We start from the raw sequence: 14,363 nt of genomic DNA, 5'->3' as shown, positions 1-14,363 counted from the left end.
CACTGTACGGTTACCATGTTTCTACATCGGTTTCCTACACTGCGCTTCAAATGCCTCCATTCCTCTCTACCTCCGCACCTAGCACCATGACCAGCAAGTGCTCCCTAGATGTATCTTGAATGACAAATTCATGCCAACGCGTTGTGTCAAGCAGTAGAAATACAAACATTAGAAACGTGGCACCTGCCAAAGGACAAATAATCCAGCCAGGAGACAGAGTCAGAAATTCAAATATAAGAATCAGCCTCATGGAAGAATTTAATACCAGGTGTGAAGGCAGGCATGGGAAGGAACTGCCAGGTAAAATTAGAAGAAGGGACTTTCCCCCCATTTAAATGGAAGAAAACTAAAGAGCCCCAGGTAATTATAAGTTAGAAACAGACTCTGGGAAATAGTGTACAAGAGAAATGGCATGTTCTCATTTTAGAAGAAAAAAAGGTTCGCTGAATAGGCAAATTAATATTAAGAAGTCAAATTTACCAATCCTAAAAATATGCATTAAAAGCAACTAAATTCACTCAAACTGAATACTTACAGCTCATCATGAAAATTCTTACCTCCCTGAAATTCCTTTTGTAGACCCTGGAATCTCTGGTACAGGACGGTGTCTTAGCAGAAAAGATCTAGATGGTCTTGAAACCAAATTGCTACGGCTTCTCATGGGCACTAGACTTGGTGACGATGGAACATACAAATCATTTACAACCATCTCTCCTTGAAATTGAAAGAATGGGGAGGGCAGTGATCTTTCTAATAAACCATTAGTTCCATTTCCAGAATTTGCCTCTGATACGGAGCAGCCAAGGGGAGAAAGGCATCCAGAGTCTGCATCAGGAAGCTGGCTCACATTTTCTGAGATCAAATCAGCTCTGTTTGTTTGTTGCTCTTCGACTGCACAATCCATAATTTTCTCTGTAATCAAAGATTCTCCTTTAATATTTTCGCTACCAAATAAAGTGTGCTGAAAAGAATTCAAACTCGGGTGTGGTTCTTCTTCTGGAGGGGGAAAGTTGTGTTTAGGAAGAGACAGCTTATCATCTGATTTAAGAGACTGGCTATTTTCTACACTAACATCATTTCGATCAAGAGTTTTGGGAACAGTCTCCCACTGCGTTGGGCTGGGTGCCTGAACACCACCTGCATCTGAAAGGTCTACAGAGTTACTCCCATCAGAGGAGGGTACATGGTGATCCTTTGAAGTCTCATCATCCTTCTTTGTTTTATGAACATTTGCATATATTGGGATATCTTGCATTTTTGACAAGATTATCTGCAACTGTTTCAGTATCCTCCTCCGGTGTCCTGTAGGTGATATTCCAATTTTGTGCAGCACGCTGTCATCGACTGCTGCACAGTCCTTCACAGTATCAAAACCAAACTCACGGAAGCGTAGGAGATACTGCTCCAAATTAATGCTCATTAGGAAATCTCTGATATCAATATTTACTTCACTGACTGAGGACATAATGGTGGCTTCATTACTAAGCTGAGTTATCAGCAGTACAAGGAGGTACACATGAGAGTGCACTTCTGTATTGGTTTTTCCTCTGTCACTTGGAACAGGTTAATGTCTCAAAATGTTATTTTCTTCACAGTGAATGCTTTATGTGCTTAAGCCTGAAAAAGAAAAGAATATTAATGGATTAGGATATTTTAATTATGAAAACCTAGTTTGACATGATAAACTTTCTCTGGAGACACACAATAGAAACGAGGATAATTACTTTTGCTCACTCAGAGTTTAGAATCGTTGCCATTACTCTGCGTGCCCCAGAGAATCCATTTCTAGGGAAAGTGTGAGGATACAGGGCAGAAACGCCATGGTGGGATCAAACGATGATTTTCGAAAATAACTTTCTCACAAATATAAAATGAGCATGTGTCAAATAATTTATTCAACTCCTTAAGGAACCAGTAAGATGGTAAGACTGTTTCCAGAAACATTTGTGCAATAGGTTTAGACAGAAAAAACTTTAATGTTAGACAAAGATTAGTAGGTTAGATTTTAAAAAACTGGTTAATGCCCTCAGGACAATAGAACCATAATCTCTGGGGTTCTCTACCAGACAAAAACCTATAAGCTAACAGATAACTTCCCAGTTCAGGGCTCTAACCAAACAGCAAACAGAAAGTAGAGCACAAGATAAGAATTATATACCCCCAGGGTGGGCCTGTTAAACAGTACCCCCACACAAGGCACTGAAAGACCACGCGACACATATCTATCCAAAATTCAGAAAATTTTTCTTAACAGTAACTAGATATGAACAACAACTCTTCCCTATAATACCTTTTCTGCAAAGACACTCTTAAAAAGCACAGCTAGGACATATTCCTCAGGTTAATAATTTTCAATTCAAAAATAGAGTAGCATTATATGTACAATATTGATATACAAGATAAAACTGGTAGAATAATTTGTAAATACATTAGGTAACAGGAAATAATATGAAAGAAAAAAAAAGTCTAAAGGTCACATCTTCCTTTATACATAGCAGATGTACATAGTTTCATTTTACTCCCAAACAACATAATTAAATTGTTTTAAGTCAATTTATCTAGGTGCTGTTTCTGTGACCGTGTTCAGTTTGTGAAAATGTAGGACATATGCACACTCCTGTATATTATGTTTCCACAAAATGAAAAAAAAGTAGAGAACATGCATAACATATGCTGAACTAGTAAAATGAGACTCACCCAACCTAGGTCAATTTATCTGAAAAAGTGTTAATGCACTGTCTTGGGAAATCACATTTCAAAATAACTCTCCAAGAGACACCACTCAGACACTGCATGCCTTATCCGCCAAAAGGCCAAAAGCTATTGCCTCAACTATTTAAAAATATCAGCAAACACTGACAAACACATACACACAAAAAAAGGGAAAGCACATTATCCTGGGGCAGCACTGTAGATGCAGAGAAAGAAAAATACAGACAAGAGATACAAGGTAGGAAATGACTTTGACAATAGGGTATCCTCTGTCACACCCAAAATGACAAAATGTCAGGAGAAAATAAAAAAGCAGAATGCTAAACTTCAACACTTTATACAAAACTAATTCTCAGATATACTACTCTTGCTCTATATGATTACTTTGGAAATAAACACACTACCTAATTTTTTTTTTTTTTTTGCACATCACAAATGGAAATAATTATTGCCAAACTGGGTAACACCTAGATCTTGGACTTCCCCATCTCCTGAACTGTGAAAATATACACGTCTGTTTTTGTTAAGCCAAATAGTCTGTGGTATTTTGTTGCAGCAGCCTGAACTGACTAATACTCTCCTCTGTCTTCACTGCCCTTGCCATGGTCCAGACATTCGAATCTCCTGCCTGGATTAGAACAGTCTCTAAGCAAATCACTCAGCCTGGTCTTCATGTATCAGTGATCTACTGAAAACTCCAAATTTATCATGTCCCTCCAAATCCTCAACAGGATAAAGTCTAAGCTTATTACCATGTCATATCACAGTCTGGTCTCAGCCTAATAATAACAATAGCAGCTACTATTGATGTAAACAGCAATTATGTGCCAGATACTATGCCTATTATTTACTGCAGGGTAGGTGTTCCTATGTACTAGCTACAGTAATTTCAACCATGCCAAACATTCTACCAGCATCCTTCGCTCACTTTAGCTCATTATTGTTAATTATCATTCTTAAGGCAACAAACTATTTAATAGCCCCATACCTTTGGCATATGCTCCATCTGCTTGTAAATCTGAACATTTTGCAAAATCCTATGCATGATTTAAAATTCTAAATAGGAAGGCAGGCATTAATCTTCTCTGTGAAGGCTTCCTATCAATCTCTTAAAATACAACGAATCCTCCCTTTCTTTATATACATCTATAACTAGGATCTTAGAACTCTGCAAAGTGCTTAGGACATGTCTAAGGGATAAGAGAGGATAGTAGGGATAGAAGAAGTGCTTGAGAGGCCCGTTTTGTTAGTTTTGTGGTATGTGTGTATGAATATCTTCTACACAAAGCCCTTGCCTTCCCTTGGAGTATACACATACACTTCCTGGTGGCTGAATCAAGGATGAATACACCAAAAGTTCTACCCAAAACCTCTGCTATCACTCAACATGCTGACCATGAACTTGGTTTCTTTTCAAGATGTTAGAGGCTCCCTCCCACAGGCCCTACCATCCTCGCTACACTCTGTCGGCTCCATCCCCCAGTCACCAGGCTTTTTAACTGTCTGACTACTCAAGGGTGTTCAGATCCAGTTCTTTTTTCTAGCCCATATGCACATCAGGTGAAAAGAGATGAATGTGCGTACTCCTAAAACTGAAGATCAAAGGCCTCCACACTGTGACCTCCACTTGGGCACACTGGCATGCATGCTGTGCATGGTCAGTGGCTCTCCAAGGAACTGATCTGTGATCTTCTGTGCAGCAATGATGGCTGATAATAGACTCAGAAATCTGTACTTGTAACACATCCCAAAGATGACTGGGATATGCAAAGAAATTTTACAACTTTAAATTCCTCACATTTCCGAAATACACTCTACACCATCACACTTGAGCTTAAGCTCATTACTCTTCCTCCCCTAAGGACTACCCCTCCCAACTCCTTGCCATCGGTGTAGTGTCAGACTCAAACCCAACCTCCTCCACTTCCCACCAGTTTGTAAATACAGGCACATATCTGTGTGTTTGTTTCCTTACCCGTAAAATGCAAACACTCAAAGGTATCTCAGTGCTGGTGAAGATTAACTGTTCAAACAGTGCTTAGTAGACATACAGTTCCATCACTATAATTATTTTCATGCCTATCATCATTATCTTCCCACAGCTGAAACCTCTGCCATTACTTAAAGTCTAACTCAAATGCCATTTCCTTCACACGGTCTCTACTGAATAAGTAAACCCTCCTCTCTGTATTCCTACAGCATTTACTTCTTAGGGCTTTTAATAATATTCCATGTATTCCATAGCAACCTACAGAAGTGGGATGGTGCAGTGAAAATCCAAGATTTAGGAGCTGAACACCCCTGCTCAAATCCCAGTTCCTCCACTTGCTAGTTTTGTGATCTTGGACAAGTATTTAACCTTTCTGGGCCTCAGCTCATTCTCATCAGGAAAACAGGAGTAACAATAATACCCATTTCGTGGGTCTGTTGTGAAGCACTTAAAATACTAACTGAACACAAGGAATGTTAAGTGTTTGCCATTAAAATTATTTTTTATTATCCCATAATAAACTAATAACTCTACCAAGATGACGACCAGCCCACATAAGCTGCCCAATAAATGCCAGTCAAGTTATTTATTTAGAAACACAGTGCATGATGTATGTGTAGTACATGTTTACAGAATGCACAAATAGCTGGCATTACAGATGTGCCTGTACATCTGCCCATCCTATCCTGACCAATCTTCAAGATGAAGTAAAAGAGAAATAACACTTACAAGTACCCATCTCGTGCCTGGCTTGGAGATCACTTAATAATGCATTATCTTATTATCTTATTGGGCTCAACCTTGAAACTCTGTCCTCTACCAACTACTTCTCACCACTTCTGCTCACAGCCTAGTCCAGGCCATGGATTCTGTCCTGCCCCCCATTACCGCCCATACACACAGTACAGTCTCAATACAGCCAGTCGGAAAGATTCATCTTATAACAAAAGTCATAACACATCATTCCCTGTGACTCTCCAACTTCACATTTCCTGGCTGTGGAATGGACATGGAATGGACATTCATTTGCCACCAAGTTGGCCTCACTTTTATCCCCACCTCATGAGCTCACTTCTCACCCTTACATCTCTTTCAAATCTGCTTCCCCAACTCATGGCCCATGGCTCCCTCCATCACTTTGGCTGGTCTCCGATCAAATGTGGCCACTTCAGAGAGGCCTTCCCTACTCCCCATCTGCATACAAGTGGCCTTGTGCCTCACTACTCTTACTCTCTTTATGGCTTTGTTACTACCTGGTATCTGTGGACAGAGAGGGCAGCAATCCTGTGTACTGTTCCCTGCTCTAGGCTTTATGTTTGAACACTGTCAAGAACATAGCAGGTGTTCAATAAAGGAAGACTTCTTCACAGCTTTGAGAGTATTTAATATGGAAAGCATAGGGGTGCCTGGGTGGCTCAGGCAGTTAAGCTTCCTACTTCGGCTCAGGTCATGATCTCATGGTTCATGAGTTCAAGTCCCACATCAGGCTCTCTGCTGTCAGCACAGAATCCACTTTGGATCCTCTATGCCCCTTTCTCTGCCCCACTTCTGCTCATTCTGTTTTTCTTTCTCTCAAAAATAAGTAAACTTAAAAAAAATAAAAGAGAAAGTATAAAATACATATAGTTTTAAAGTTTGTCACCAAACTTGTCAGAAACAGAAACAGGATTCAAATCCAGAACCCCCCCAATCCATCTAACNGAGTGGCAGGAGGTCAGCTGGAAGCATTCCAAACCACTCCCCTAATGTCTCAGGTAAGGTAACCCACCCCAGTGAGCCCTTCCCCATTACCCACCACCAGGGAAGCTTTGTCATACCCCACCCCCTCTCATTGAGCTAAGAAAGAAAACAACTGAAAACCATGATCAATTCATGAAACCATGAAGTCATTAAAGTATTCAGTGCTGATATTTGCCTGACTCTAACGTCTTACAGGAGGAAAAAAAGCAGCACCATACAAATAAATTTAGTCATACCTTTATTTTTGAAGTACACCTTTTTTAAAATCAGAAACATAACCTTAGAATGTTTAGAAACTGCAAATGTGTCAAAATAGGCTTATGATCAAAGAATCACAAGACTGAAAACATCTACCAAAAAGAAACTAGGCTGCCACAAGAATAATGAAACTTTCCAAGGTTATCAATACAAGTCTTACTGATCTGAAGAACAATGAGACTTTACTGTATTCCAGAACAGTGGTTCCCAATGGAGTGAAACTATCTCCTGGGGGAAACCCAGAAATGTGTGAAAAAAAAATTCTTTTGCCTGTCATGATGTTTGAGTGGCACCAGTAGACAGTAAAGTTTATTTATGACACCCTGTGATAATACCTAAGGTAGAAACCTCATGTACACCTTTGCTCTTCTAAATTTCTACCACTAGTCAGTTACCCCGAAAGGGTGCCTAGTACTGTAGATGATAAGGGAACTGTCCCTGACTTCAAGTTGAGAATAAACTTATTGTGGAGAAATAGCTAGTCCCTTAAAGGAGTTCCACATGGACAACATGCTGAACTAGTTAGTGTGGGACACAGGTCTTAACTAAATTCCGCCTTTCCCTCACTACACAATACAATCACAAGAAACAGATATCATGGTATCTCCTATCAAGCAAACTCATGTTTAATACCAAGATATTCACTCCAAGTATTCATAAAGACAATATATTCCACTTTGACTGGTCCCCACAACCATGTAGAAGAGGAAGTACTTTAGAGAAAATATGCTGTTGTCACATTACTCCATCCCATGGTACAGAATAGACTGCAATGGGTCAGGAGTCAGAATCCTAACTTGTTTTTCCAGCCTGAGTGCTTAGCTGCCAAAATACTTTAAAATTGGTCCTTTAGCACCCCACTCCTCTACCACCCGTTCACATATCTTAGCTTGTGGCGACACAACCCCCATTAAATCCCACACAGGAAGCCTAGCTCCCTCAACCTGGCCATCTCTCTGGACTGTGGTCACCCACAGGCCCTGACCTTCACTGACATGTTCTCTGCCCTGAACACTACTCCTCCCCACACATCAAAACACAGCCATTGTCTTTCATACTCCCTCAGACTTACACTGCTACTAATAATGGCCAATATTTGCAGATGTTTACACACCATCTATGTAAGATCTCAACTAACCTTCACAGCTGCCTTGGGAGGAAAGTCCCATGCCCAAAACCACAGCGTGGATAAAGAGTGGATAAATTCCAGAATTCTAAGGGTCAGACTCTACAACCTGTGCTCTTAACCATGATGCCCCCTAAGAGTTACAAAACAGATTTAACAAAAGAGTAGTATAAAGCACTTCAGATTTTTGCTCTCCTTTGACTTTCCTATGCATAAGCACTTATAGTCACTAAGAAAATTGTTTCAAAACACCATGTCCTGCAAGCTCAAGTTTTATATACCTTTTCAGTTTGACTGTTGGTATGTGTGTCCATGAAAGTGGCTAACATAGAAAGCCAACATTCATTTACTTTTACTTGTGTGGGATTTAAGACAAAATGACAAATTAGGGGAAAAGATCTTTGAAATTACTATGCGAAGCAAAAGTAATGTAAAATTATTTATTAAAACTTATTTTGCATCCATCACTGCAGAAAGGCAGCCACTGTGGTGCTATATAAAACAGGAGGAAGCCAAAATCAGATAATCAAATATAACCAAAGTAAGTAGTTACCTACCAAGAGAATAGTCAATGGTGTACAAAAACAAAATCCCGGCTTGACTAGAATAGAAAGTACTGAAGTACTGTCCCAGAAGGTATTAGATGAGGGTTTTCAAGGTTTAACTTTAAACGTGATGTCAAAGGAGATAAGAAGTGGAAGCAACCCAAATGTTCACTGATGGATAACAAAATGTAGCGTACACATACAACTGAATACTACGAAGCCTTAAAAAGGAAGGAACCGTTGAGGTATGCTACATGGACAAACTATGAGGGCTTTTTGCTAAGAGAAATAAGGCAGTCACAAAAAGACCAACACTGCATGATTCCACTTCTATGAGGTATCTAAAGTACTCCAATTAATGGAAAGTAGAGAAAGGACGGCGGGGGGGGGGGGGGGGGGNNGGTGTGCCGTTTCAGTTCTACAAGATGAAAAAGTTCTGGAAGTCTACTCACAACAATGTAGATCTACTTACTACCCAACTATATGCTACGAAATAGTAAAGATGGCAAATTTTATGCTTTATTTATGTTTTATTTTGTCTTTGCCACAACAGGAACTGAGGAGACAGACTAGAAAGTTTGGGCCAGCTGTTCAGCTTTTATTCAAACTGAATTCCCTGTATGTATTTAGAGCTTTTTTCTTTCCTTTAGAAGCCAGTGCAGGTCTTACAACCATCTAGCACCACATCCGGGAGTTTTCCCTACCTATTCCATCCCCTCTTCCACCAGGCAGTAGTACAGGGAATACAGGGTCCAGAGGACACAGCACAGGGATTACCAGTGATCCCTGCTCTGCCATGTGCCAGCTGCATGACCTTAGGAAACTTCCTTTATTTCTCCGAGCCTCACCACTGTCATGACAATAGTGCCTACTTCACACGACTGTTTTGAGGATGAAATGAGTAAACATGCATAAAGATCCTGTAACAGTCCCTGGCAAGCAATAAGCATTTAATTAGTGTCTGCTGGATGGAAAGTAACTGAGGTTTGAGCTAAACATAGCCAGAGCCTGGGCAAGAGCATTCTGCAGCTTGGATCAAGGAGAAAGGATTGGTATAAATTATATTTTGATTATTTTATTTACTGTGCAATCTCAAAAATACAACTCTTTCAAAATCTAGAACTCAGGATCCATTCCCACATCCAGTGAAGGCTAAAAGTGATAGTTCACTTCCTTATCACAAGAAGTCACCAACGGGTTCAGTAATACCTAGGGTTAGGTGTTTTAGATAATAATCTCAATATTTAAGTGCTTGATACTCTCCTTAGCTTCACTAAGTCTTTCTCTTTCAAGCTGTCCACTGAGATTTTAATTGGCTAAAGTATGAAACTGGTTTTCAGTTCTAACCCACAGATCTTTAAAGGAGAGCCATAATTCTTGGGCAACCAGGAAGGTTTCATCGTGTTGAGCTCCTAAAGAGTAGAAGTGGGGACAGTGAAAAGGAATAAGCCAAAGCCTGCAACCTGGTGGAGGAGCCGTACCTGTGTGCCCCTCACTGGGCACCTGCTTCTGCCCAGTGACAGCTCCCTGCTCTAGAAACCAGCGACATTCAGCTGAAAGAAGAATGAGACCACTTAGATCTCTTGATAAGAACACAAGCACGTATTTTTCAGGATTCTGTTCCATTTCATGCTGCCCTGAGTACAGCTTTAATTTACTCAGGTCAAAACTATTAGGATATTACAGCTCAACAGAAAGATTTCAAAAGTTATGCTTATGCTATATCCACCTCATTATACATTTTTTAATTCTAAAATTTTAGTATGAATGTAAACCCCACCATTTCTCTGAATTTGAGTCTCATTTTTAAACAACCAGATGTTTCAAAATAGCCTACTGTGAATTGTTTCCTCTCTTTGCATTTATAAATAGTATCCTGACCTCTTTTCCAGCTGAATTTGGGAGCTGGCTCCTATTGGTTCCTTTACTGTCTTTTTCTTAAGAAGAGAGGGTATTTCAGCAAATGTCTTCCAACTTACTGACTCATTTATTTACANAAATAGTATCCTGACCTCTTTTCCAGCTGAATTTGGGAGCTGGCTCCTATTGGTTCCTTTACTGTCTTTTTCTTAAGAGAGGGTATCTCAGCAAATGTCTTCCAACTTACTGACTCATTTATTTACTTGCATCCATTCAATAAATATTTGAGGAGTACTAACTACTCTCCAAGAGTAATAATAGTGAGAAATATTTGCAGTTCAAGATTTCAGCACCCATTCTCTCATTTGAGAGCAGCATTAAGTGCCATAAAGAAAATGAAGATGCAATGTCTTCTCTTGAAGAGTTTAAAAACCTTAAGATTAGACAGAATTAAGCAAAATAAAATAGCACACATAAAATCATTTCTTTACCACTCTGGTAAGTGCCAGTAAAAAATACCGAAAATAGAACTCTGAGGTACCCCAAAAAAAGCACATAAATAGTAATAAGAAAAATCTAATTTTGTGACTTTGACTTTCACATGGTTTACATTTTAAATATTGCTTTACTGTTGACTACATAAAGAAGTAGAACCATCATCTTTCATGAGTTCAGGAGAACTCTAGAAATCTCAAATTAATTCTAGGAAGGCAAGTGAAATATGCAGCCATTCATGGCTCTGAGGATGAAGTGATCAGTGAAGGTGCGGTAGGAAGAAACGGCGATGGAGACAGCACCATCTGAAGCAGAAGAAATGCCATAAAAGGGGCACCGAGAGAGAGGTCTTCAGGTTCTAACAGCAAGGAGATGAAAACAGTTGGACCTAATGTTCAAGAAGTAATAAAGGGTGATGCCAGAAAAGGAAGCTGGAGTTGGTTATGGAGGGTCTTGAATAGCAGGCCAAGGATTCTGAACTTCGTCAAGATACTATGAAAGAGACTTAGCAATGACGGTTACCATCCCCACCCCCACCCCCCACTCCCAGGGGCCCAAGACACCTTACAATCAGCATGCAGACCCCACTTCCCTTCTGCTCTTCCCTGATCATCTCTCCAACTTCAAATTGATTAACCATGTTTCCATTTCCTAAAGCTATGTAATACAACCTGTACAGTCCTGTGTGCCCCATTTTTGTAAGAACCAGGAGGGTATATTCACCATCTTATTAGTCCCTCCCTAGGTATCCCTCACCTACTCACCTACTTTGTACACAAATGGAAGAAGATAGGAAAATAATTCTTCCCACCTCTTCACTAGTAGTTTTTACCTCTGAAACTGCTCCAAATGACTACTCCGATCCGAATCAGGATTCCTTGGTCTCCTCACAGTATGGGTAAAGATATATGTTTATTCGTATACTAAGAAATTCCTTGTAAAGAGAATACAATTGACTTCAACTAAGAAAATAAGTGAGTAAAATGGCTTAATCATCATTAAATTTAATCTGGCCAATAAAAAAAATTTCTAAAATAACAAACTACAGGGATCCAGGACTTCACAGAAAGGATTAAAAATACATCTCATAGCCTCTAATCTCTCATCAATTCACATTTGGTGAAAGCTAAGAAATATTTCTAACATTAATAAAAAGTTCTCTACATAATTAATATTTTACAGAGAATTCCAAAAAGCCCTCAACTTAGCAAGTGCCAAGATTGGATCCAATAAATGAGTCCATAAATAAATGAGAAGAAAAAAAAAAAACACTTGTTAAAAGAAAGCTAAGAAAGCTATGAAAGCAACAACCATCATAATACTTGGCAATTTCGTAACATCTTTCACCAAGCTTTCTCAAAGTTGCAGGGAAGTGGGGTATAAATTTTTTTCTTTTTTACAAATAGTTTATTGTCAAGTTGGTTTCCATATAACACCCAGTGCTCATCCCCACAAGTGCCCTCCTCCATGCCCATCTCTCCCCTCCCCCCCACACACCCATGAGTCCTCAGTTTGTTCTCAGCATTCAAGAGTCTTTCATGGTTTGCCTCTCTCCCTCTCCCCCACCCTTTCCCCCCTTCGTCTCCCCCATGGTCCTCCGTTAAGTTTTAAAAAAAAGGAAAGAAAATGTCTTGGACATCATGAAACCCATAATCCTAAATCCTAGGGTTTCTAAACTTCATAGTTTCATAGTACTAATGTAAAAGTTTCCAAGAAAATTGCAATTCACTGTAATCTGATTCTTGTACTTAACCATAGTAACTAACAATAGTTGAACTGAAAAGGATTAACTGAGTATCTATGAGTCTTAATACTGTTAGAAACTTCTGGTAATATCAGATGATTAAGAATTTATCTTTTAATACACCATCAGCAAAATTATATATATATATGTATGTATATTATACACACACACAATCAGGTTTCCTTTCATTGGCAACCAGTATAATATCTGGCAGGTTTACAGAGGACAGAAAAAATACTAACACATATACGCCCACGTAAATAAGTTTTAACAAGTCAACTGACTTACCCTCTAGGTACATTTTAATTTAAATAAATCTTTGAGTACTAACAAACCAAATCTATATAAAACACTCTTGGTGTTAGGACCCACTTTAAGTGTGTATCTGTTAAAACATGTGTTTAAAAGGGAGCTAGGGACCAGGCTCCTGCTTAGTTTCATGACCCATTTTACTCTTTTCCTTCTTTTTTACACTGTCTTATTAAACAGCGTAATGTCAAAAGAATTTTCCGTCAATATTTCTCTTGTAAAAGTGCATGGAAGTCATAACTGAAAGTTTAGATGATTCTTTTTCCCTTAAAAAAAAAGTTAGCTTCTTTTTTAAAACAGCCCTAACTTCATCTTCCAATTACTTATGGGCAATGTTCTATCAACTCATGCGGGTGTAGAGTGCTTAAGTGCGGGGAAAATCAATACTGAGCTTGTAAATACAATACTATTATTGGTAATCACAGTGACATCCGATTAAATGTACTTTTAAAAATAGTTTCCTTTACAATAGACTTTTTCCTTTTTTTAACCAGAAGGCTATATTGCACTGAGCAGCCTATTTCAAGGGCAACCTGGCCAAAAAAAAGTTCCTATTACTACACAAACTTGGAAAAGCCAAAAATGTCATGATTCTGCACAAATGTGCTTCTATTTTAACTCTAACTGTCAAAGGACAAAGTTCACAACGTAATTTCACAAAGCCTTCCCTCAACTAAAAAGAACTCCAGATCGCCAAAACGAGGTGAGTAAAGTGTTTAAGAAAACAAGTCCGGGCGAACTTACTTTACTAAATGAGATGGATCACGCCTTCTCCCAAGAGATTCTTGTCTCCAAACTAAAACAAGAGCTCAGTCTAGTAAACTCACTGCCGACAGGACCCGGTGTGTGGTGTTGGGTTCAGGCAGGTGGAGGCCAAATGACTGTGATTAAAGTTAATTAACAAGCCGGTCGTATCAAAGTGTATAACCAGCAGGGTGCGGGGGAGCACCGAGATCTGAGCAAACTCATTATCTCTACCGAGTAAATAACTTGGTGCCTGAAACTCGCTAAAGGACAGCTTCTTTTTATTTCGGGGTGCGGGGTGCAGAAAGAGTCGTCGAGTTGTCTGCGCAGATTCTCACCATCCCCGGCCAAATCTCCTTAGTAAGGAGTTTTTGTATCACTTACCCGCTTCTGGTTTCCTTTTAGACGCCCAAACGCGGGAGCGAAATCCAAGGGGCAGAAGCCAGAACCGAGCACTTGGCGCTCTGGAAATTCACCCGGAAAGTGCCCGAAAGCCGCAGCGCAGCCGGAGACGGTCGCCCCTCCTCGCCCCGGCCCCGCCGCCCAGCCCAGCCCACCCTCGGTCCCCGGTACTCGCCTCGTGCGCCGGCAGCCGAGCTGGAGANTGACTCAGTCCGCCGAGGCCCGGCAGCGCCTGGCACCCTCGCCACCTGGCGCACCGAGGCCCCGAGGCCCCCGGGCCCGAGGGGCTGGGGAAGCTGCGAGGGCGCGTCCGGGAGCGAAGATCGGCGAGGGCATCACCCTCCCCCGAGGGAGATGCGGGGGACCCTGCCCGGCCCCTGCCGGCCAGTCGGTTTTTCCGCGCGCGTTGATAGAGGGGTTGCTTGTCAAATGGGCGGA

At 40.4% G+C, this 14,363-nt stretch overlaps 1 protein-coding gene across 3 annotated transcripts in view; it reads right to left on the bottom strand.

The window, feature by feature from the left end:
• ARAP2 (ArfGAP with RhoGAP domain, ankyrin repeat and PH domain 2) overlaps positions 1–14,127 on the bottom strand; it is a 190,175-nt gene extending 176,048 nt beyond the window's left edge. For 2 of the 3 annotated variants that reach the window (XM_077758955.1, XM_077758957.1), the window contains exons 1-2: positions 14,101–14,127; positions 558–1,617 (exon numbers count right to left, since the gene is read on the bottom strand). In XM_077758955.1, the coding sequence (XP_077615081.1) occupies positions 558–1,465 (908 nt within the window). In that variant the 5' untranslated portion in view covers positions 1,466–1,617; positions 14,101–14,127. Of the gene's footprint in view, positions 1–557; positions 1,618–13,523; positions 13,540–14,100 lie in introns of those variants that run through there. The other variant, XM_077758956.1, reaches the window with a different exon arrangement.
• Between the last annotated feature and the right edge of the window lie 236 nt (positions 14,128–14,363).

This window comes from Crocuta crocuta, unplaced genomic scaffold, assembly GCF_008692635.1.
Source record: "Crocuta crocuta isolate KB4526 unplaced genomic scaffold, BGI_CrCroc_1.0 scaffold223, whole genome shotgun sequence".
NCBI lineage: Eukaryota > Metazoa > Chordata > Mammalia > Carnivora > Hyaenidae > Crocuta > Crocuta crocuta.
This window is presented reverse-complemented; position numbering and strand designations above follow the sequence as displayed.